Genomic DNA, 22,505 nt, shown 5'->3' with positions numbered 1-22,505 from the left:
GCAGTGAGTGCAGTAGAAGGGGTTTAGATGGGTAGAAGGGTGTAATGAGAGGTTCTGAAGTGTTTGGTGGTAAAGATTTGGAAAGCAGTCATACGTGACTGTAAGTAAAAATGAATTGGGCCAATAAGGCATGGTAAGTGTCTGTCAAGTAACTCACAGGCCTGAATGTTGGCAGAGGGTGTTTTGATTTGATCGATTATAGAAATGTCACAGGGGCAGCATTGTGACATAAAGGGTAAAGCCATGGCTTGCAGTCCTGGCATCCTTATGGGAGCCGGTTAGAATCCCAGCTCTCCACTTTTAATAGAGCTCCCTGCTAATGCACCTGGGTAGGTAGCAGAGGACGGCTCAAGTGTTTGGGCTCCTAAAACCATATAGGAGACTTGGAAGAGGCTCCTGGCTCCTGGCTTTGTCCTGGCCCAGCCAGGTATACCAGTTCTCCCAGAGTTGGTGACTGAAGAACCAAACCATGGAGAATTTGGGTTAGAGAATTATATGTGTGATCCAAAACATTCTCGTGTCTGGAAGAAACTCAGCTTTGGGGATTCCTTTTGGATTTTGTGACACAGTGCATGGGATGTGGGTAGTATCCGAGTTTTCTCATAGAGAGAGAAAAGAGCATGTGATGTCAAGTGAGAAATATGTTGCATGGGTACTATGGCTGTAAGAGAGGCTTGGAAATGAAATTTGGAGATGATCAATGGATAATGGGTAAATAAAATGAAGGTTGGGTTAGTTAATCTACATTCTCTGTCATACCAAGTAGTTGTTATAGTTGTTTTTTAACTTTCAATTTTAGAATAGTTTTAAATTTACAAAATGAAAATTGTGAAGTAGTACAAAGAGTTCTCATGGACCCCATACTCAGCTTTCCCAGTTATTAACATTTTGTATTGGTGTGATATGTTAGTCACAATCCATAAGCTATACCTATCTTTCCCTATTATTAACATTTCCCGTATTTGGGTGAAATACGTGTCACCATTAATGGACCACACCCAGCTTCCCTTATAACTTTAATCCAGAATTCTTTTATCTCTCCCACCCCTCTCAGACTCTAGTAATGAACGTTTTCTGTTCAGATGAAGGACTTTTTCCTTTTTCTTGTTTTTTAAAGTTCCATTAGTGAGGGAAAATATGTGGTATTTGTCCTCTGTGTAACTTCTTTCACTTTTTAACACCATGTTCTCTAGTTTCATCCATTGATTTAGTTTTTAAGTTTTTTTTAAATTTTATTTGTAAATTAATTAATTTTTTAAGGAATACAAATTTCACAAATACAACTTTAGGAATATAGTGATTGTTCCTACCATACCCATGCTCCTGGCCACTCTCCCACCCTTCTTCCTCCTCCCTCTTCCCTTCCAAGTCCCATTCTCCATTAAGATTCAATTTCAATTAACTTTGTACATAGAAGACCAACTCTGTACTAAGAAAAGATTTCAACAGTTTGCACAAATAAACACAAAAAAAGCTGTTTGGGACAAGTATCACATTTAACTCATATTCAACTCTTTGAGGACAGAGGTCCTACATGGGGAGTTAATGGACAGTGACTCCTGTTGTTAATTTAACAATTAACATTCTTATGTATGATTTCAATGACCACCTGAGGTTCTTGATATGAGCTGCCCATCTTTAAGTAAGCCTGGAATAATTTGGATTGATTGTGATGAATATGCTGATAAAAACATCAACTATTCAAATATTTTCTAGGAAAAGCACAACCAACAGTCTGAATTTACTACTGAAAACCTGATGGCCACAGTGATTGATGTGTTTGCTGCTGGAACAGAGACAGTGAGCACCACCCTGAGGTATGGACTCCTGCTCCTGATGAAGCACCCAGAGGTCACAGGTATGTTCATGATGAAAGAACAAGGCAGAAATCAGCAGATGCATGGAAGCCAGTGCTAGCGTCCTCTCTTACTTCTCTTAGAGAAACTTCATTATTGAAATTTCTGTGCCACCAGCTGTAATTTGTGCAATTATGGTGAAGGGATAAAAATGAGAGAAATGTGCACAATTGGGTATATATTCAGGGCAGTGCAGGCAACGTGAGGAGTAGCATAGCCATAAAACTCTGGGATGGTGACAGTGGGTGTCTAGACTTCACGGAAAGGTTTGTAACAGGCACAGGTGTCATGAACTGGCCTGGGATTTTTTTCTTTCTGTTTTTCTTTCTTTTCTGAAGAATCTAATAGTTTGATATATGGTTCTCTAACAGATCTTTCATTACTCTAAAAATGCACTGTTCTTTTGTTGGGTCCAGGAAGACCTATTTTTTACTTATTGAGGAGATGGCATGAGAAAATTTTCAGTCTGAAAAGCACTTTAAAAGGTTGAGTTTTTAGGAAAATTGTATGCAAGTTAAACTGTACATCTCCCTAGGGGATTTAGTAATCTAGAAATCTGAGTCCAGAAAAGTATTTGTTCATTCTTTTATTTTTTACCAAAAATTAAAAAAAGATTTAATTTCCATTATTTTTAACTTTTATTTAATAAATATAAATTTTCAAAGTATAGCTTTTGAATTACAGTGGCTTTTTCCCCCCATAACTTCCCTCCCAAAGCAACCCTCCCATCTTCTGCTCCCTCTCCCATCCCATTCACATCAAGATTCATTTCCAATTATCTTTATACACAAAATATCAATTTTGTATATACTAAGTAAAGATTTCAACAGTTTGCACCCACACAGAAACACAAAGTGTAAAGTACAGTTTGAGTACTAGTTATACCGCTAATTTACATAGAACAACACATTAAGGACAGAGATCCTACATGGGGAGTAAGTGCACAGTGACTCCTGTTGTTGATTTAACAATTACCATTCTTGTTTACAGTGTCAGTAATCACCCTAGGCTCTTGTCATGAATTGCCAAGGCTATGGAAGCCTTTTGATTTGCCAACTCTGATCTTATTCAGACAAGGTCATAGTCAAAGTGGAAGTTCTCTCCTCCCTTCAGAAAAAGGTTCCTCCGGCTGGCGATGCGGCTCACTAGGCTAATCCTCCGCCTTGCGGCGCCAGCACACCGGGTTCTAGTCCCGGTCGGGGCACCGATCCTGTCCCGGTTGCCCCTCTTCCAGGCCAGCTCTCTGCTATGGCCCGGGAGTGCAGTGGAGGATGGCCCAAGTCCTTGGGCCCTGCACCCCATGGGAGACCAGGAGAAGCACCTGGCTCCTGCCATCGGATCAGCGCGATGCACCGGCCGCAGCGCGCCTACCGTGGCGGCCATTGGAGGGTGAACCAACGGCAAAAGGAAGACCTTTCTCTCTGTCTCTCTCTCTCTCACTGTCCACTCTGCCTGTCAAAAATAAAAATTAAAATAAAAAAAAAAAGAAAAAGGTTCCTCCTTCTTTGATGGTCCATTATTTCCACTGGGATCTCATTCACAGAGATCTTTCATTTAGGTAATTTTTTTTGTCACAGTGTCTTGGCTTTTCATGCCTGGGCTTTTTAGCTGGAGCTGAATGCCTTAAGGGCTGATTCTGAGGCCAGAGTGCTGTTTAGGACATCTGCCAATCTATGAGTCTGCTGTGTATCCTGCTTCCCATGGTGGATTGTTTCCTCCTTTTTAATTCTATCAGTTAGTATTAGCAGACCCTAGTCTTGTTTATGTGATCCATTTGACCCTTAATCCTAATATTATGATCAAATATGAACAGAAACTGATAACTTTGACTAGTGATTGGCATTGGTACATGCCACCTTAATGGAATTGGACAGCCCTTCTCCTGACTGTTGAGGAACAACTTAATACTTTATCCTTTTTATTATTTTTTTGTTCTGCTTAATACTATTGGTTGAACTCTTTAATTAACACACAATTATTCTTAGGTGTTTAAATTTAACTGAAAAAAGACCCCTGTTAAATATAAGAGTGAAAATAAGAGAAGGAGGAGATGTACAGTTTGGCATATGCTCAATTGGACTTGCCCCAAACGGTAGAGTTAGAAACGTGCCAGGGGATTGAATTGCTTTCAAGCAGGTTCAATTTTTATGCATCATTGTAACTACACAGATTATGCTTTTTTGGTTCAGAATCCTATTAAAATGCTGAAAAATTAATTACAGATTAGAATTCTTCCAGTTAAAGTACCTTACTGTACATCTTAAACACACAGAGCAGATGGAGGGGTGATATCCAGTTGTGTAGGGAGATTGAACCTCTTGCCTAAGTGCAATTAACAGGAAATTTGCCCTGAGTGAGCTGACCAGTCTGTGTCCCTACATTCCCACATGCCTCAGTATTGAGAAAAAGGCAGCATTCAAGAAGGTAGAGGTAGATTGGAGCAGGAAACAGGAGGATCTCATTGCCCCGGTTCCATCCTCATCTCAATTTTTCTGAGAACTTTTGTCTCCAACAGGAAAGGGAGGTTTGTACTCCAGAGAAACTGAACCTAAGAGGCTGAGCATAGGGATATGAATAAGAGCCAGGGAAGGAGGGAGTTTCAGGGCAGATAAGATTCTCCTAAAGGCTGGTGCTGTCAAAGCCCATGACTGCAGTGCTGCCATCCCATATGGGTACGTTTCGAGTCCTGATTGCTCCTCTTCCAGTCCAGCTCTGTGCTATGCCCTGGGTAAGCGATAGAAGATGGTTCAAGTTCTTGGGACCCGCACCCATGTGGGAGACCAGGAAGAAGCTCCTGGCTTCTGATAGGCAAGGTTATGGCCATTACATCCATCTGGGGAGTGAGCCAATGGAGTGGAAGACCTCTCTCTGTCTCTACCTCTCTGTAACTCTGTCTTTCAAATAAACAAAGAAAAAATAAATCTTAAAAAAAGAGTTCCCTGGAATGAGGATGCCCTTAACCACTTTGTCCGTTTTGCTCCTGTAACCCAGCAGCCAATTGTAAACAGTAGAGAAAAGAGTAGCACCAGTGAAAAGACCTCCATTTTTGGTCATCTAGATAGAATATTCTCACTAAATATCCATAAAATGCATGAGATCAAAACTGAAAATTCTCACCAAATTGCATAAAATAAAGGAAATTTATCCACCCCTGACAAAGAGTTATGAAATTGCGAACACTAGGATAAAAGCTAAATAATAAAACCTTTTAGAGACAAATGAGATAAAGATTGAATATCAGAATGCCAGTAGAATCCTTGAATAGGAGTCATATTGTGTATTCTTTTATAAAATAATATTTATTTATTTATTTATTTGAAAGTCAGAGTTATAGAAAAAGAGGAGAAAATTCTTCCATCCCCTGGTTCACTTCCCAATGGGCCGACTTGAGGCCAGGAACCAGAAGCTTAATCTGGTTCTCCCATGTGGGTGCAGGGACCCAAGCACTTGGGCCATCTTCCACTGCTTTCCCAGGCCATCAGCAAGGAGCTGGATTGGAAATGGAAGAGCCTGTACTTGAACCTGCTCCCATATGGGATGCTGGCATTGTAGGCGGCGGCTTTACTCACTGCACCACAGTGTTGGCCCCATCTTGTGTATTTTTGTATTTTGAGACCTGCAAATGGACAAACAAGTTGTTCTCTGCTTTCAGTTTCTCAGAGTGATACCAGAGGCTGTGCTGCATACAGGCATCTGAAACAAGTGGCAGAGTCTGAGCCCCAGGAACCAGGGGAGCTCATGATGGAGGCTGCGAGGGTGAGGGAGGGTGATGGGCACCAGACTTGGAAACTAGCATTTCCGAGTAGACCTGGTGGATAATGTGGATTTGAGGGGGAGACACAGAGGACCAAAGAGAATGGCTTGTTTGAAGTTGTCAGTAAATAGAACATTAATACTAGTAGTACTTATGAGCATGTGCAAGATTCCAAACTAACACTTGAAATTGGGAATTTAAATAGATACTTCAAACATAAATGCACAAGAGAAACATAATAGTTGTCTTGTGTGTGATTAATACACTGTAAGCAGTGTAAACAATGGACACTGATGTAGTAAAAATTGTGATATGAAAATGGAGTGAGCATGAATTACATGTGTGCAGGTGTGTGTGTACATTGTGAACATAAATTTCAGAAGAAAGTTGTAGAATGTTTCCATACAAACATCTTTTGGGTATGAGCAGATGAGAGAATTCAAGTTGCAAATTAACTTGTACAACACACAAATTCATATTGACATGTGGATCTATTTATAGATTCCTATTTAAAAGTATTATATATTATTTTGAATTAAAATTAGTTTTTGATTCTTAAAGGTTAATTTTTTCTTGAGTTAACATGCGGTAAATATTTAAACTTGAAGCATTTTTTGTATCTATTTGTCTTTTTTATACCGAATGCTAATGTGCAGATGTGCACAGATTTCTCCTAATGCCTAGCTTTTGAGAGACTCATACCAAATACCTTAATATATTAATGGTAAATAACACTAAAGATAAATTAATTTTCTTTTTGGACTAGTTATGTGTGTAAGATTATTGTTATTATTTAATTATCATCTGTATCTCTGTTGTACAAGAGAGACAAAATCAAATACAATGTGTAGGGTGAGAAAAGCAAGATGAGATAGCAAATGGACAGCTGTGCTGGGGACAGGTGATCAAAGTCTGCTGTGGGTAAATTACTCGAGGTTGATTATATTATGTCTTCTTTTTATGATGTAGATTTTTTTCCTTTTTTATTTTATTTTATTTTTTAAACTTTTATTTAATAAATAGAAATTTCCAAAGTACAGCTTTTGAATTCCGGTGGCTTTTTCCCCCCATAACTTCCCTCCCAAAGCAACCCTCCCATCTTCCGCTCCCTCTCCCATCCCATTCACATCAAGATTCATTTCCAATTATCTTTATCTTCAGAGGATCAATTTAGTATATACTAAATAAAGATTTCAACAGTTTGCACCGACACAGAAACACAAAGTGTAAACTACAGTTTGAGTACTAGTTATACTGTTAATTTACATAGAACAACACATTAAGGACAGAGATCCTACATGGGGAGTAAGTGCACAGTGACTCCTGTTGTTGATTTAACAATTGCCATTCTTGTTTATGGAGTCAGTAATCACCTTAGGCTCTTGTCATGAGTTGCCAAGGCTATGGAAGCCTTTTTATTTTGCCAACTCTGATCTTATTCAGACAAGGTCATAGTCAAAGTGGAAGTTCTCTCCTCTCTTCAGAAAAAGGTACCTCCTTCTTTGATTGCCCGTTCTTTCCACTGGGATCTCACTCACAGAGATCTTTCATTTAGGTCATTTTTTTTTTTTTTTTTTTTTTTTTTTTTTTTTACCACAGTGTCCTGGCTTTCCATGCCTGAAATATTCTCATGGTTTTTTTTTTTTTTTTTTTTTTTTTTTTTTTTTTTTGACAGGCAAAGTGAACAGTGAGAGAGACAGAGAGAAAGGTCTTCCTTTTCCACTGGTTCACCCCACAATGGCTGCTGTGACCGGCGTGCTGTGGCCGGCGCACCATACTGATCTGAAGCCAGGAGCCAGATGTTTCTTCTGGTCTCCCATGTGGGTACAGGGCCCAAGCACTTGGGCCATCCTCCACTGCCCTCTCAGGCCACAGCAGAGAGCTGGAATGGAAGAGGAGCAACTGGGACAGAATCTGGCGCCCCGACCAGGACTAGAATCCAGTGTGCCGGTGCCACGAGTGGAGGATTAGCTTATTGAGCCATTGCACCCACTTCCCATGGGTTTTTTAGACTTATCTAATGCCTTAAGGGCTGATTCTGAGGCCAGAGTGCTGCTTAGGACATATGATGTAGATTTAACATTAAGAAGGATATTATAATGGCTGAACCAAAAATATATAGAATTTTTTGGGTTACATAACAGGATTTTTAAGTCTTTTATTTACATTTTACTATTCTACATACAGCTATAGCATGGTATTGTAGGTAGAGAATGAAATCTGTGAGTTACTTTGTAATCATAAATAAATATATGCATATCTAAAAAAGATAAGTTTATTTTTTTGAAAAAAATGAGATACATGCATAAGTTTTTCATACTATGAATTTTCCATGAATTTTTTGTAGTTCCTTATCTGTGCCTAGAATACAGAGATTTTTACTGTAAGTCTCTGTGAACTATGATCATTTAGAGCTGTTTGGACACCTTCATCCTGCTTCTTAGTTCTCAGTTGCTATGAGAAATGTGCCACGTTCTCCTATTCCAAGATTTCTTACTTGTGTCTTCTCAGCCAAAGTGCAGGAGGAGATTGAGCGTGTGATTGGCAGACACCGGAGCCCCTGCATGCAGGACAGGAGCCGCATGCCCTACACGGATGCTGTGATACATGAGATCCAGAGATATGTTAACCTTGTCCCCAACAACGTGCCCCGTGCAACAACCTGTAACATTACTTTCAGAAGCTATCTCATACCCAAGGTAAGCTTGTTCCTGCTGCACTGCAGGTTGGTGAACTTGTTCCCACACTCAGAGTACAGCACCAATCCTCTAGCGGCACAACAGGAGAGCAGTGCCATAATCTTAGGTGGGGTGGCTTGAGAGGCGTCTGCTGTTGCAGTTTGAGGCTATAAAAATCTATATAACAGATTGATATCTGGAGTCTTATAAGTCTGTCACGCTTTTGTAATAGGTTTTTGCTACTTTTAAATGATTACATTTCCAAATAAGCTTAAAAGTATTAGCTTCTCAATTTTTAATACTCTTTGGAGATTTCTTCTGCTTATTATTTTTAAAGTATACTTATTTACATAAAGGGAACAGATTTTATGTATTTCATATATACAGTTTTAAGAACATAATGATACTTCCCATCCTCTCTCCCTCCAGGGCTCCCATAGTTTCTCCTCCTTTCTTTATTATTTTTCTTTTATTTATTTGATAACATTTTCAACTTACTTTGCAATAACAAGCTTAATCCCCCACTAAATTAAGAATCTGTAGATCAATTTGGAGTCAGTTAATGATCTAGCAGATAGAGTTTTTAGATTCATAGATATAGTTATGTCCCAATTTATTTGTCATTTCTTTTTCTCATTATTGTTTTATTTTCAGTGCTGAGGCTTGTGCATTTAAAATCTTTTTCCCTAAATAAATGATAGTTTTGAGTTTATTGTGATGATTTGATTTTGAAAGTATCCTTTTGATTTCTTAATTTCTGATATATTGAAATATATTTGAGTTTATTACTATTTTGATAACATGATATCTAGCAACCTTGTTAAATTCATTCGTCATTAGTAATGATTTGTAGATTCCTGTGTATTTCTATGTACACAGTTTTGCAGTCTGGCTTAATGTTTTTCTTGTTTTCAGATTCTCATTATTGCATTTTGTAGCTGGAATGAGTTTTAGGACAGTTTTGAGTAGATATGAATGTAGGAATCTCTGATATGTTTGTGATCTCCAGGAGGGGTGGAGATTTACTATCTTACCATTGAGAATGATGTTCATAACACATTTTATGATTTTTTTATCATATTAAGAAAGTTGGCTTCTCCTATTTTCTTTTTTGTCATGACTGCTTATACAGTTGAAGTAAGTGTATTCTCTGCATCTATTAATATACCCATATATTTTGGGTTGTCTACATGCAGTAGGTAATAATATAGAATATATTTATATATGTATTGATTAACACTCATACATACACAGATAGATTGGATTTACTAGATTTGTTCAGGAAGTTTGTATTTCTACCTGTGAAACAGAAAATATTTTTGTTAAATTTTTGATGTGAAGATGATGTGGACCTCATAAAATAAGGTCGGAATGTTCTCTACTGTGGGTTTATTTTTATTGCCTTTCCCTTCTTTCCTATTACTTTTCAAAAATTATTTGCTGGGAGAGAGAGAGAGAGAGAGAGAGAGAGAGAGAATCTCATCTATTGGTTCATTCTCTGAATGCCTGTGATGCCCAGTGCTGTACTGAACCTGGGAACAGGAAATGCAATTTATGTCCCCCACATGGGTGGCAGGAACTCAACTATTTGAGCCATCACCAGGGTTTTCCAAGACTATCAGAGAGCTAGATTCTAGGTACCCAATTGTGGGATGCAGATGTCTTAACTGCTGGGTTAAACATGCCCTTTCTGTTCTCATTGTGCCCATTAGTTCTATCTTTGAGGTGCCTAAATTGCGTTGGTTAAATGCTAGGTATAACATATGAAAAAATTCAGTCTCTTCTGATGTTCATCTTTGAGAAAGTGTTCATCTATCCCTCACTAGGCAGAGAGAATGATACAGTACAAATTCTGGCTTCATTCAGAACTGGAAATGAATACAGTCAAGTGTTGCTTATAGATGTCAGCTGAATTTCTCTGAGGTTCTCTCATTTCATAATACTGTCTCTTTTTTCAGCAATAGTGGAGACAGCAAGAATGAAAAGAGAGAGAGAGTTTCTGTTTTCTGGTTCACTTCCCTAATGCCTGGGAAGATGCTTGTGGAGCTGGGAATGCCATCTAGGCCTCCCACATGGGAGGAAGGAGCACAATTACTTGAGTGAATCATCCCTTTTGTTAGGCTTAGCATTAGCAGAACCAGGAGCTGGAGTTGGGAATGAGACATAGGTAGTTTAATTGGGTTGTATGTGTCTTAACTGCTGACTAACTGCCTACTGCTCAAGGTTTTGTTTAGTAATACATAGTTAGAAATATGTTATCCTGAATGGTTCAACACCAAAACTTGAGAAATTTTAAAACAAATTAAGGTGGGTCCATTTTTATTTGGTGGCTCAAATTTTACTTGAACTGATGTGAATCCATTTATTTTCCTGTTTGTCCTAATCTGTGTGAATACTTAATGTGTTTGATTGCATGCTGTGTCCCATATTACTGAGAGTATCATGAAATCTGTGCATACACCCCATTCAATCCATCTGAAAGTCCATATAATTCTGAATTTGAGAACAAACTGGGTTTAAGGATTTCAGATGAAGAATTGTGTTACTACACCTTCATGAAAACATATGTTCATACTTTAGGGGCTAAAAGAGAAGTAGGAAGAGGATAAGATTTACCCTATAATAATTCTGAGAAGGCTCTTAAGAACCAATGTGGAGAATGAAAATTTCCCCTGTGTTGCAGAATGCTCACTAGAATTTTGTGTGCCATGATCATATCGTCTTCCAGATTTCCAGGTAGTTTCATTGCCAGAGGAAAGCATGGTCAGAATCAGAGGCACATGCTTCTGGTTGAGAGTGGAAAGAGTGTCACTGTGTAGAAAAGTGACTCAGGCACTATGTTGCAGCAACTAAATCCTTAAAATGGAAAATTCAAGGTGGTATTCGGTGCCAATACCTGCTACAAAAGTCACGAAGACTTTAGTATGAACTCTGGTTCTGACTGTCAGCTATCATTTAGGAAAAAGTTCTCAACCCCATGAACTGAGTTTTCTTTACTTTTGGACTGTTGATAACGCTATATTATGTTTGTTGTCAGAACTGAACCCGGTAACATCTGCAAAATATAAGTTAAAACTGTTAATTATTTTCATCTATTAGGTAGATGAAGCCTAAGGCTCAGAAAAAGCTATATTGGTGAGAAGGAGTGCATATTAATGCGTTTTGTGTTCTGTTAGAAGGAATATCAGGAATATTTGGAGAGTAACTTGCAATATCTATTGTGTTATGAAATATAATATCCTATAATGCAAGAATTCAATCTATTTGTATGTACTTTATGATTTGGAATGCGAAAAGGGAGGAATGTCCAAAAAATTGGTCATTTCCCATTGCTTCTAAAAAATTGATTTCAAGCTATACTAGTGTTCATCAATAGTGTAATGGCCTATTCATATTGTACAGCTGAGTAAAGACTTATGTAGATGTGTTAATATTGGACAATATCCAAATTATTTTATACTACACAAAAGCAAGGTATAGTAGATGCTGCTCTTTCGGTTTAAAATATTAGGAAGTTACAAGTAGCATAAACATAGTTATCTGCCCACTGATAATGATATGCATAATGTCTCTGGAAGGGCATATTGCCTAGAAGACACAAGAACTAGTTGGTTGGAATGGTATATTTCAGGGCATTTTAAATGTGTTTGTGTGGTTAAATTAGAATGAGATGTGCTTTTCACTGTATTTTTATTTGTGAAATAATGTTTGATTCAATTTTATTTTAATATTCTTTAAAATTATTTGGCCATAGGCCGGCGCCGTGGCTCAACAGGCTAATCCTCCTTGTTGCGGCACTGGCACACTGGGTTCTGGTCCCGGTTGGGGCACCGGATTCTATCCTGGTTGTCCCTCTTCCAGGTCAGCTCTCTGCTATGGCCCAGGAAGTCAGTGGAGGATGGCCCAAGTGCTTGGGTCCTGCACCCGCATGGGAGACCAGGAGAAGTACCTGGCTCCTGGTTTCGGATCGGCGCGATGCGCCGGCCGCAGTGCGCTGGCTGCAGCGGCCATTGGAGAGTGAACCAATGGCAAAAAGGAAGACCTTTCTCTCTCTCTCTCTCTCTCTCTCACTGTCCACTCTGCCTGTCAAAAAAAATTTTTTTTTGGCCATAATTAAATTTAACATGTTATGTTGTATCACATGTTGTTTTCATATATGTGTATTGTTCAAATCATGGTAAATATGTGTATTTCCTCAAACATTTGAAAATATTCAAAATCATTTCTACTTTTTTTAACTTTTATTTAATGAATATAAATTTCCAAAGTACAGCTTATGGATTACAATGGCTTCCCCCCCCATAACTTCCCTCCCACCTGCAACCCTCCCATCTCCCGCTCCCTCTCCTCTTCCATTCACATCAAGATTCATTTTCAATTCTCTTTATATACAGAAGATCAGTTTAGTACATATTAAGTAAAGATTTCAAGTGTTTGTACCCACATAGAAATACAAAGTGAAAAATACTGTTTGAGTAGTAGTTATAGCATTCAATCACAATGTACAGCACATTAAGGACAGAGATCCTACATGAGGAGTATGTGCACAGTGACTCCTGTTGTTGACTTAACAAATTGACACTCTTGTTTATGGCATCAGTAATCACCCTAGGCTAATCTTTTCCACTTTTTAAAAAAATATAGTCTATTATTTAAAATTTCTTTTTATTTATACAAGGTGGACAAATTTAATGTATTTCATATCTACAGATTTAAGAGCATATGATACTTCCTACCCTACTTTCCCTGCTGCATGTGCTCCTAACCTCTATCCTGCTATTCAATATAGTTCTCGAAGTTTTAGCCAGAGCTATTAGGCAAGAAAAAGAAATTAAAGGGATACAAATTGGGAGGGAAGAACTCAAACTATCCCTCTTTGCAGATGATATGATTCTTTATTTAGGGGAAATTCATATGGAGACACAGGAGACCTCGAATAGCTAAAGTAATCTTGTAAAACAAAAACAAAGCCAGAGGCATCACAATACCGGATATCAGGACATACTACAGGGTAGTTGTTATCAAAACAGCATGGTACTGTTACAGAAACAGATGGATAAACCAATAGAACAGAACAGAAACACCAGAAATCAACCCAAACATCTACAGCCAACTTATATTTGATCAAAGATCCAAAACCAATCCCTGGAGTAAGGACTGGGCTGCAGAGTGATTGGCACCCAATTTCCCAAGGCTCAGTACATCCAATGCTCTTGGAGGGCACTGAGGAAAATCTTTGCTCTTGAACTTGAACTCATCCTTGCTTCTTACATGTCCTGGCTGGAAATGTTACTGTATCTCTTTGCACTAGTGTTTCCTCATCCTTAGAGATTGATGTGGTGATTCTTCCTCATCACTGCCAGAGAATTAGGCAGGCTGCCTGCAGCTTGCCTTGGCCAAGAAGGGGAAGTGCATCACCCGCCACTCAGCCTTCCTGAACCCTGAGGGACAATCAGATGCAGTGGGGAGTCCAGTTGAAGCAGGATCTCACTTTATTGTAAAAGGGAGGTGTTTATATAGCTGGAGTACAGAACAGATGTGGACAAGGGGTGGGGTGATGTGATGCAAAAGGGTTTTAGCCACTCCTATTATACCACTTCAATAATCACTGGGCAAAAGTGTGTGGGGCTGGGTCATTTATCACCAGGGATTTGAAACTTAAAGACAGGTTTTCAAATTCGAGGCAGGCTTAGGAAGTTCCTCTAGGCCTCTCCAGATTCAGCCTCCCTCACAGCTCCTCCTTGTTGTTTTAACACGCGGTCCCTGTCTTAGGTTGCCCCCAGCTGTCCTTGCCCTTACCTGTCATTGATAACCCAGGCAGCTTGGCCATGAACCCTGTCTTAGGTTGGTACAGGATGCTGAGTGCCTTACCCATCTTGGGGTGTCGTGTGACTTGTAATTATGGGAGCATGGTGAGCCTTCTCCACCACCTGTCTTAGGTTGTTCCGGTCTATCCTGAATCTTACCCTTCATTGGCAATGTGGAGAGCACCGGGGGCACTTCCCCAGTTTAGGGGATCATAGCCCTCTGTGGCTACCAACCTCTGGTAATGAACCTTAATCTGTCTCACCCTTGTTGTCTCTACGCGCTGTTGTATAAACTATATAAGCCTATTCATTATGCATGGGCCAATAGCGGATTAAAAGCAAGGCAAGAAGCAGTTCAAGAAGAGGGAGGAGGTAGGGTAGGAGTCCGTTAAGGCCCGTCCAAAAGGGGCTTTCTTGGAGTTCTCTTCGTCTTTTTCCAGGTCTTCCTGGAGTGTTTTGATGATTGTGTTTGGGTCATCGAATTCCCTATCACTGGGCTGGGCACTTACTGTCAGGATCACAGTGAAGAGTAGCATCCACATCATCACCTGCCTGTGGATCTCCGTCCATTTCTGGAAGAGGGAAGACAAGGGGATCTCCCTCAGGGGCCTACTGCTCCCTGGGTGGGTTGTGACTTGCATCGGGCATAGGCCTGATATTTCTGGCTGGTATCCAAATTGGAGTCAACTCCCATATGGGGAACACACAGCCAAATCCTCTTCCCAACTGAATCAGTGGGTCAGGCCCTCTCCAGGGTCGGGTGAGAGGGTCTCTCCATCTAATGAGCATCTGTGGTTTAGGGGTTAAATGTCCCCAATGTTTTTGGAACCTTGACTCCCTTGGCTCTTTTGAAAAATTTAAAATATTGATGGTAAACAAGGCTTTATGTAACTGTAGATGGGGGGTAGCCACTCCCCCTTTTTGTTATAATAACTGTTCCTTGAGGCAGTGATGGCTATTTTCCACAGTAGCCTGTTCCTGTGGGTTGTGAGGAATTTTAATAGAGTGTTGAATCATTTTACATCTTGGCAGCACTTTTAATCTAAACATCCCGATTGGTTATTATCTCTGTAAGATGAGAGATATATCTTTTGACATCTCCAGGGGCCCTTTGGGAGATACCAAAAGTTTAGAGAATTTAGAACATTGATTTTTAGAAAGTTTGTAAAAGGTGGCAAAAGAACTTAGAGTATCTGGTTAAAATAGAATTTTTTAACATCATGAAACGACAGCCATTTATTTAATTAGGGCAATTTTAACACCTTTAGACCAGATCTAATGATTTTTAATGTAGCCTTTTAAGACTTAATGTTTTTTTATTAATCTGAACTTAACAAAGACAGTAGAGTATACAATAGATTACCTTGACAGAACATGAATTTTAGGGTTCTTATTGTTGAATAAACCAAAAATAAAAACACCTTGAACATAAGAGTTAGCACATGAAATTATCACATAACTCAGAATTATTTAACAGAGTTAAAAAGAGCTTACAGGACCTAATTCTAGAAATGGCAGAGTAACCAATTAAGCAGACACTGTTAAAAAGAGACATTACAGTTTTTGTAAAACCAGATCTGTAAAAGAAACATGTTTAAAGCATATTAAGGACATGTAAAGACTTGTGTACACAGAATATAAGACCACATTAGCTGGAAAGCAAAAACATGAATACAACATAGGTCTGACATCACTTTTAACATTTTAATACAATTTGTATAATTTGAATTGACTCAAACAGTTGTTACTTTAACAAATTTAGAGTTCCATCCTTTGAGAGTTCCAGGGATCCGACTAGAAGCCCCAGAGTTGGAAGACTCCATTTAGAATTTAAACTGTTAGAGAGTCAAACTGCTTAGCCAAAAATTAGTATGTTTAACCTGAGCATTTTAACCAAGGCTGTGGGGTAGATCTGATTAGGGTTAGCTAATCACTCAAACATTAAAGACAAAACCTTCACAAACACAAAACCTTCAAAACATGTGCAAACTCTCATCAGATAAGTTAGCTACAGCAGCACAGAAAAGATCTGATCATCAGCATAGGAGCCCATTGCTTAGGTTCCCAGTAACTGCAAAGAGAAAGACCCATCAGGTGGGAAAGGGTTAATGGATTAAGGTCCTTGTTTCCTTAGGTAAGGCCAGTAGTAGCCAAAGGCATTTTCCCTCCCCTCTCCTAGTGAGGAAGGCATTGAATTATAAATGGAGAGGATAAAAAGCAGCCCTAGGGAGTGTTCTCCCTAGAGATATCTGGCCATGCCTGCATTTGCATCCGGTGGGATTGGCCACCTGGCAGAAGTTGGATGAAGGACCAACAGAGTCACCCTTGGGAGGGGTTAGACAAAAACTTGGTGAACCCCTCGCAGACTTCATCAGTAGGGTGGAACAAAGTGTTAAACGTAAGCTCCCTACAGGAAACCTTAGGGAACACTTTATAAAGCTGATGGTCTGGGAAGGGATGAACGCAGATCACCGCACAGCCTGTGCAGGGCTGAAGGATGCCTCACTTAGCCGGTGGGTGGTAGCATCGCAGGATGTGGGCACACAGCAACACCAGACCAAAAACTTGGCCATGGCCCTTCAGATGCAGACCACCACCTTAACTGAGGCACTCACCCAGGCCCTTGCCATATGGGAAGGGGGAAATCTGTGAAATCCCCTGGGGCCTGCTTCCAGTGCGGACAGCAAGGTCACTTTAAAAAAGATTGTCCGCAACAACAGGCCCAACGAGGTCTCAACCCACCACACCTCCAATTACAGAGGGCGTAGTGCCACCATCTTGTGAAGAGCTTGCCTACCCAACCCCACGGCCAGTCCTGCCAGGCCCCGGCGTGCACAGTCTTCTTTGTAAATGGGGGACCACGGCCTTTCTCTGCACTCTGTTCCAGTCAATGTGGCCTGCCTCAGCCAAGTCCTGTTGGTGCCCCGTGTGTCCCACGTTGGGTGCCAGCTGTGGTGACTCTTCCTCATCACCACCAGAGAAATAGGCAGGCTGCCGCAGCTTGCCTTGGCCAAGAAGGGGAAGTGCATCACCTGTAACTCAGCCTCCCCGAACCCCAGGGGACAATCAGATGCACTGGGGAGTCCAGTTGAAGCAGGATCTCACTTTATTGTAAAAGGGAGGTGTTTATATAGCTGGGGTCAGAGCGGATGCAGGCAAGCGGTGGGGTGATGTGATGCAAAAGGGTTTTAGCCACTCCTATTATACCACTTCAATAATCACTGGGCAAAAGTGTGTGGGGCTGGGTCATTTATCACCAGGGATTTGAAACTTAAAGACAGGTTTTCAAATTCGAGGCAGGCTTAGGAAGTTCCTCTAGGCCTCTCCAGATTCAGTCTCCCCCACAGACTGACTTTGTGATTTCCATCCTTTCTTCCATTCCTTGGCTTCTTCTCTGTTTTGTTTCTTTTTTATTTGACAGAGTTAGACAAGCAGAGAGACAAAGAAAAAGGTCTTCCCTCTGTTGGTTCACCTCCCAGATGGCTGCTACGGCCAGAGCTATGCTGAACTGAAACCAGGAGCCAGGTGCTTCCGCCTGGGCTCCCATGTGGGTACAGGTGCCCAAGCACTTGGGCCATCCTCCACTGCCCTCCTGGGCCACAGCAGAGAGCTGGAATGGAAGAGGAGCAACCAGGACTAGAACCCGGTGCCCATATGGGATGCTGGCGCTACAGGTGGAGGATTAACCAAGTGAGCCACGGCACCAGCCCTGGCTTCTTCTCTGTTTTTTTTTTTTTTTTTCTTCAGGGCACTGCCGTACTAACATCACTGACTTCTGTGCTGCATGACGACAAAGAATTCCCGAACCCAGACAGGTTTGACCCTGGCCACTTCCTGGATGCCAGCGGCAACTTTAAGAAAAGTGACTACTTCATGCCTTTCTCAGCAGGTAACAGAAATTTATTTCCATTTGATCCTGGGGGCCAGGAGAAATTTTGGGGATCAGTTGAAGTTAAGGTAGTGTGTCCCACTGAGTGGTAGATTTGCTATTAATTCGTGATCAGGAGTACCACTCCTACTGTTCATATGCGTTCCTTTCTCATGATAATTCCTCATTATGGATCCAGGTTAATGGGGCTTTGGGGCTTCATGTTGTTGACTCAGTTCTCTCAAATTGAGAAACCTGCAGGATAGAGTAATTGAATTTGGCCTCTATCTATACCTGGGTACATATGTGCTCCTCTTCGAACATGCACTTCATTCAGACTTTCTTCATCTAGTGTGAAAATGGTGTATTTGTTGATAACTTTGAGAATCTCCTCTGGGGCAAACAGCATGGCTTGTTTGGTTAATCCTATACCTGCGGCGCCAGCATCCCATATGGGCTCTGGGTTCTAGTCCTGGTTGCTTCTTTTCCAGTCTAGCTCTCTGCTGTGGCCCAGGAAGGAAGTGGAGGACTACCCAAGTGCTTGGGCCCCTGCACCCACGTCAGAGACTAGGAAGATGTACCTGGCTCCTGGCTTCAGATCAGCGTAGCTCCAGCCATGGTGGACATTTTGGGAGTGAACCAACGGAAGGAAGACCTTTCACTCTGTCTCTCTCTCTCACTGTCTAACTTTGTCTGTCAAATAAATAAATAAAAAAGGAGAATCTTTTCTGTGGAGGTCTTTACTTTGAGTGAGAATGGGGATTTCTTTCTTTTTTTTTTTAAAAAAGGGCTTTTTTTTTTAAAAAAAAAAACAAGTTAGAGAGAAAGGGAGACAGAGAAAGAGGGAGGGAGTGATAGAGAGAGAGAGAGGGAGAGAGAGAGAATCTTCCATGTGTTGGTTCTGCTCCCAAATGACCTCAGCAGCCAGGGCTGGGCCAGGTAGAAACCAGGATCCTGGAGCTCCATCAGGGTCTCCTTAGTAGGTACAAAGATATAAGTCCTTGGTCCATCTTCTACTGTTTTACCAGGCAATTTATCAGGGAACTGGGTCAAAAGTGAAGCAGCTGGAAATTAAACTGGCACCCTAATGAGATACTGGCATTGCTGGCAGTGGCTTAACCTGCTTTGCAACAACGTTGGCACTGGGTTATACGGATTTAACTAGTATCCCAGAGCAAACAAAGGAGGATTGCAACACCATAGTATAAGTGCTTTGAAAGGAAAGCACAGGTTGCTAAGGAGGCTGAAAGGGAAACTGTTTTCTGCTGACTGACCTCCCATGGTCCTAATAGGAGAGGGGAAATTGAACTGCCTCAGAGGAGGCTTACAGAAAGGAAAGGAGAAAATCAGGACACTTACAGAGGAAATGCACCTCAGGAAGAGGACTTTCCTGTGGATTGCTGAGGTCAGAATTGCCCAAAAAATGTAGGGACAGGGAAACCTTGGGAATGTGGAGGATACTCTGAAAGAATGCAGGACACCTTCATCTTGCTGCACTCAAGGTCGTACACCTGGTCGTACACAGCTAAATTGTCTGAATTGAGTTTCTACATCTATAGTCCACATTCTTTTTCTCTGTCTTTTCAATGCTTTGGGTTATGCGTTATAATGCCAACACGTTGAGGTCTAAGCACCTCTTTTAATGACCTCATATATTATCTCCATAAAAAAAGAAAATCATATTCAAAGTGATCCATGGCTCAGTGGATCATGAATATGATAAGGAAATCTGGTGGAAGAGTTTAGGATTACACAATTTATAATGAAGAAGAGACATGTGACATAGTTGCCAGAAGTGATAATCAATACACATTTGTAGAGTGAGGGACACTTGATATAATCAGATGTTATGTGGATAGCAAGTGCTCATCCTTTATTCTGTGTGTGTATCCAGGAATCCTCCAGTCATCCTGTCTCCCATCCACCCAGCTCTCTTCTCAGTCCTGGAGCAATTAGTCTCAGCATACTTCTTGTGATAATTTCACAACTCAATGTTTAAGTAAAGATCCTCTGTGCTTGTTATTTTCAGGAAAGCGAGTGTGTGTGGGAGAGGCCCTGGCCCGCATGGAGCTGTTTTTATTCCTGACTGCCATTTTACAGAACTTTACCCCGAAGCCTCTGGTTGACCCCAAGGACATTGACACCACCCCACTTGTCAGTAGATTTGGCCGTGTGCCACGCTTATACCAGCACATTTTCGTTCCTGTCTGAAGAAGGGCAGGTGATGCAGCTGCTGCTGGGCTGTCATTTGCTACTCTCCCTCCTCCAGAGCAGCATCCAGCTCCTTTGCCTATCATGGGCCCCTTCTCTGTCATGTCCTCTGACATTGATTCATTTCTTAAGATCTAGGCTCCATTAGGAAGAGTTTTCTGGGTCCTTTCTCAAATGTGTTTCTGCCCTTCCTTATAGTCTATAATTTTAGATTGACCACCACATGGGTTAATATCTGTCTAATGCTTAGTTGTTATTATATAGCCACTGTGAAATTGTGCAAGAGGATTGGCATTTGATAATTCAGACATGTTTCTCCTCTACGTGTTCAAAATAAAAGCATTTTAAATTTGAATCAGATTAAATTTGAATTTCAGATTTTCTTCTTTTTGTATATAATGAGAATAACAAAACAAAATGAAGTTCCAAAAGCTCATGCTGGTCCTTATAATGTTAGGCACAAAAATACACAGTATCATTTACATTGCTCCTACAAATACGAAATACTTGTGTTTGTGTCTGACATAATATGTATATGATCATGTGAAAAAAATTACAAAGTAGAAGAAACCAAAGATAATGTAAATAGAGATATTTCATGAACATGAATATGATGTTATTATTTTTAAATTGTCAGTCTTTTTGTTTTGATCTATAGACATAATGTGATTTCAATCAAAATATAGGCAGATTCTTCTTTCAGATTCCAACAGCTGAGTTTATCGTTAATAACGAGTGGTTAAAAACTCAGGATATGCAATATTTAAGGAAAAATTCAATGGGCTGACCTTACTTCATTTAACATCAAGACCTATTAGAAATTCATAGCAATCAAAACAATGTAGTATTTGTGACAAAATAGACAAGTTAGTGGAACACAGTTGAGTTGGAAATGGAGCTATCCAAATATAGCCAATTAAAGTTTGAATAGGAGTAAAAGCAACTCCATGGAGAAAGGACAACCTTTTTAAAAATGTGGCTTGAAAAAATGAACATTCTCTAGAAAAAAAATAAGAGTATTGAGACATGTCTTATCCTCTTCACAAAGTGAGTTTAAAGTACATTATAAGCCTATTTGTAAAATGTGAATGTAAAGTTCTAATAGTATTACATAGAAGAAAATCCTGATGATCTTCTTTTGGTAAGTTTCCTAAATACATCAAGAGAGCATAATTCGTAAAAGGATGAACTTATCTTCAAAAAAATAAAAATATTTTCACTGCAAAGGATATTGTTAAAATAATGAGATGAAAAGCTACAGAGTGAATGTGTGAAATATTTATAAATGACATATCTAATGAAGTATTGTTAATTCAAAATATACAAAGAAGTTTTAAAACTAATAGTGAGAAATGGACAATCTGCTTTCAAAATGGCCAAAAATTTGATCATATACTCATTTAAAAAGGCAGATGCTAGGAGGTTTTGAAAAGTGCTCAACTTCATGTATCATCAAGAAGTTGCAAACTGAAACAATACTGAGACAACATGAAACACCTGCACAGTGTTTCTAATCTAACACTTATCAAGCCAAATGTTGACAAGATTGTGGAGCAATCAGGAGTATTAGTCATCTTAGTGGTTATGCAAAAGGGGCATATATTTGGAAGACAGTTTGACATTTTCTTTTTTTTTTTTAACTTTTATTTAATGAATATAAATTTCCAAAGTACAGCTTATGGGTTACAATGGCTTCCCCCCTCCCATAACTTCCCTCCTACCCGCAACCCTCCCCCCTCCCGCTCCCTTTCCCCTTCCATTCACATAAAGATTCATTTTCAATTCTCTTTATATACAGAAGATCAGTTTAGTACATATTAGGTAAAGATTTCAACAGTTTGCCCATATAGCAACACAAAGTGAAAAAACTACCATTGGAGTACTAATTATAGCATTAAATAACAATGTATAGCACATTAAAGACAGAGATACTACATAATAGTTTTTTTAAAAAAATTAATTAATTTTCTATGCCATTTCCAATTTAACACCAGGTTGTTTTTTTCATTTCCAATTCTCTTTATATACAGAAGATCAATTCAGTATATAATTAGTGAAGACCTCATCAGTTTGTACCCACACAGAAACACAAAGTATAAAAATACTGTTTCAGTACTAGTTATAGCATCACTTCACATTAGACAACACATTAAGGACAGATCCCACATGGGGTGTAAGTACACAGTGACTCCTGTTGCTGACTTAACAATTTGACACTCCTGTTCATGGCGTCAGTAATCTCCCTAGGCTCTAGTCATGAGTTGCCATGGCTATGGAAGTCTTTAGAGTTCGCTGACTTTACTTATAAGACTAAAATATGCTACCATGTTT

At 39.9% G+C, this 22,505-nt stretch overlaps 1 protein-coding gene across 3 annotated transcripts in view; it reads left to right on the top strand.

The window, feature by feature from the left end:
* The window catches only part of LOC133775875 (cytochrome P450 2C1-like), a 40,504-nt gene extending 19,965 nt beyond the window's left edge, over positions 1 to 20,539 (top strand). The window contains exons 6-9 of one of the 3 annotated variants that reach the window (XM_062214366.1): positions 1,717 to 1,858; positions 8,122 to 8,309; positions 17,843 to 17,984; positions 19,993 to 20,539. In XM_062214366.1, the coding sequence (XP_062070350.1) occupies positions 1,717 to 1,858; positions 8,122 to 8,309; positions 17,843 to 17,984; positions 19,993 to 20,174 (654 nt within the window). In that variant the 3' untranslated portion in view covers positions 20,175 to 20,539. Of the gene's footprint in view, positions 1 to 1,716; positions 1,859 to 8,121; positions 8,310 to 17,516; positions 17,823 to 17,842; positions 17,985 to 18,454; positions 18,678 to 19,992 lie in introns of those variants that run through there. The other 2 variants (XM_062214367.1, XM_062214369.1) reach the window with 2 other exon arrangements.
* The last annotated feature ends 1,966 nt before the right edge of the window (positions 20,540 to 22,505 follow it).

The sequence above is a fragment of the Lepus europaeus genome, chromosome 17 (genome assembly GCF_033115175.1).
Source record: "Lepus europaeus isolate LE1 chromosome 17, mLepTim1.pri, whole genome shotgun sequence".
NCBI classification, from domain to species: Eukaryota; Metazoa; Chordata; class Mammalia; order Lagomorpha; family Leporidae; genus Lepus; species Lepus europaeus.
This window is presented reverse-complemented; position numbering and strand designations above follow the sequence as displayed.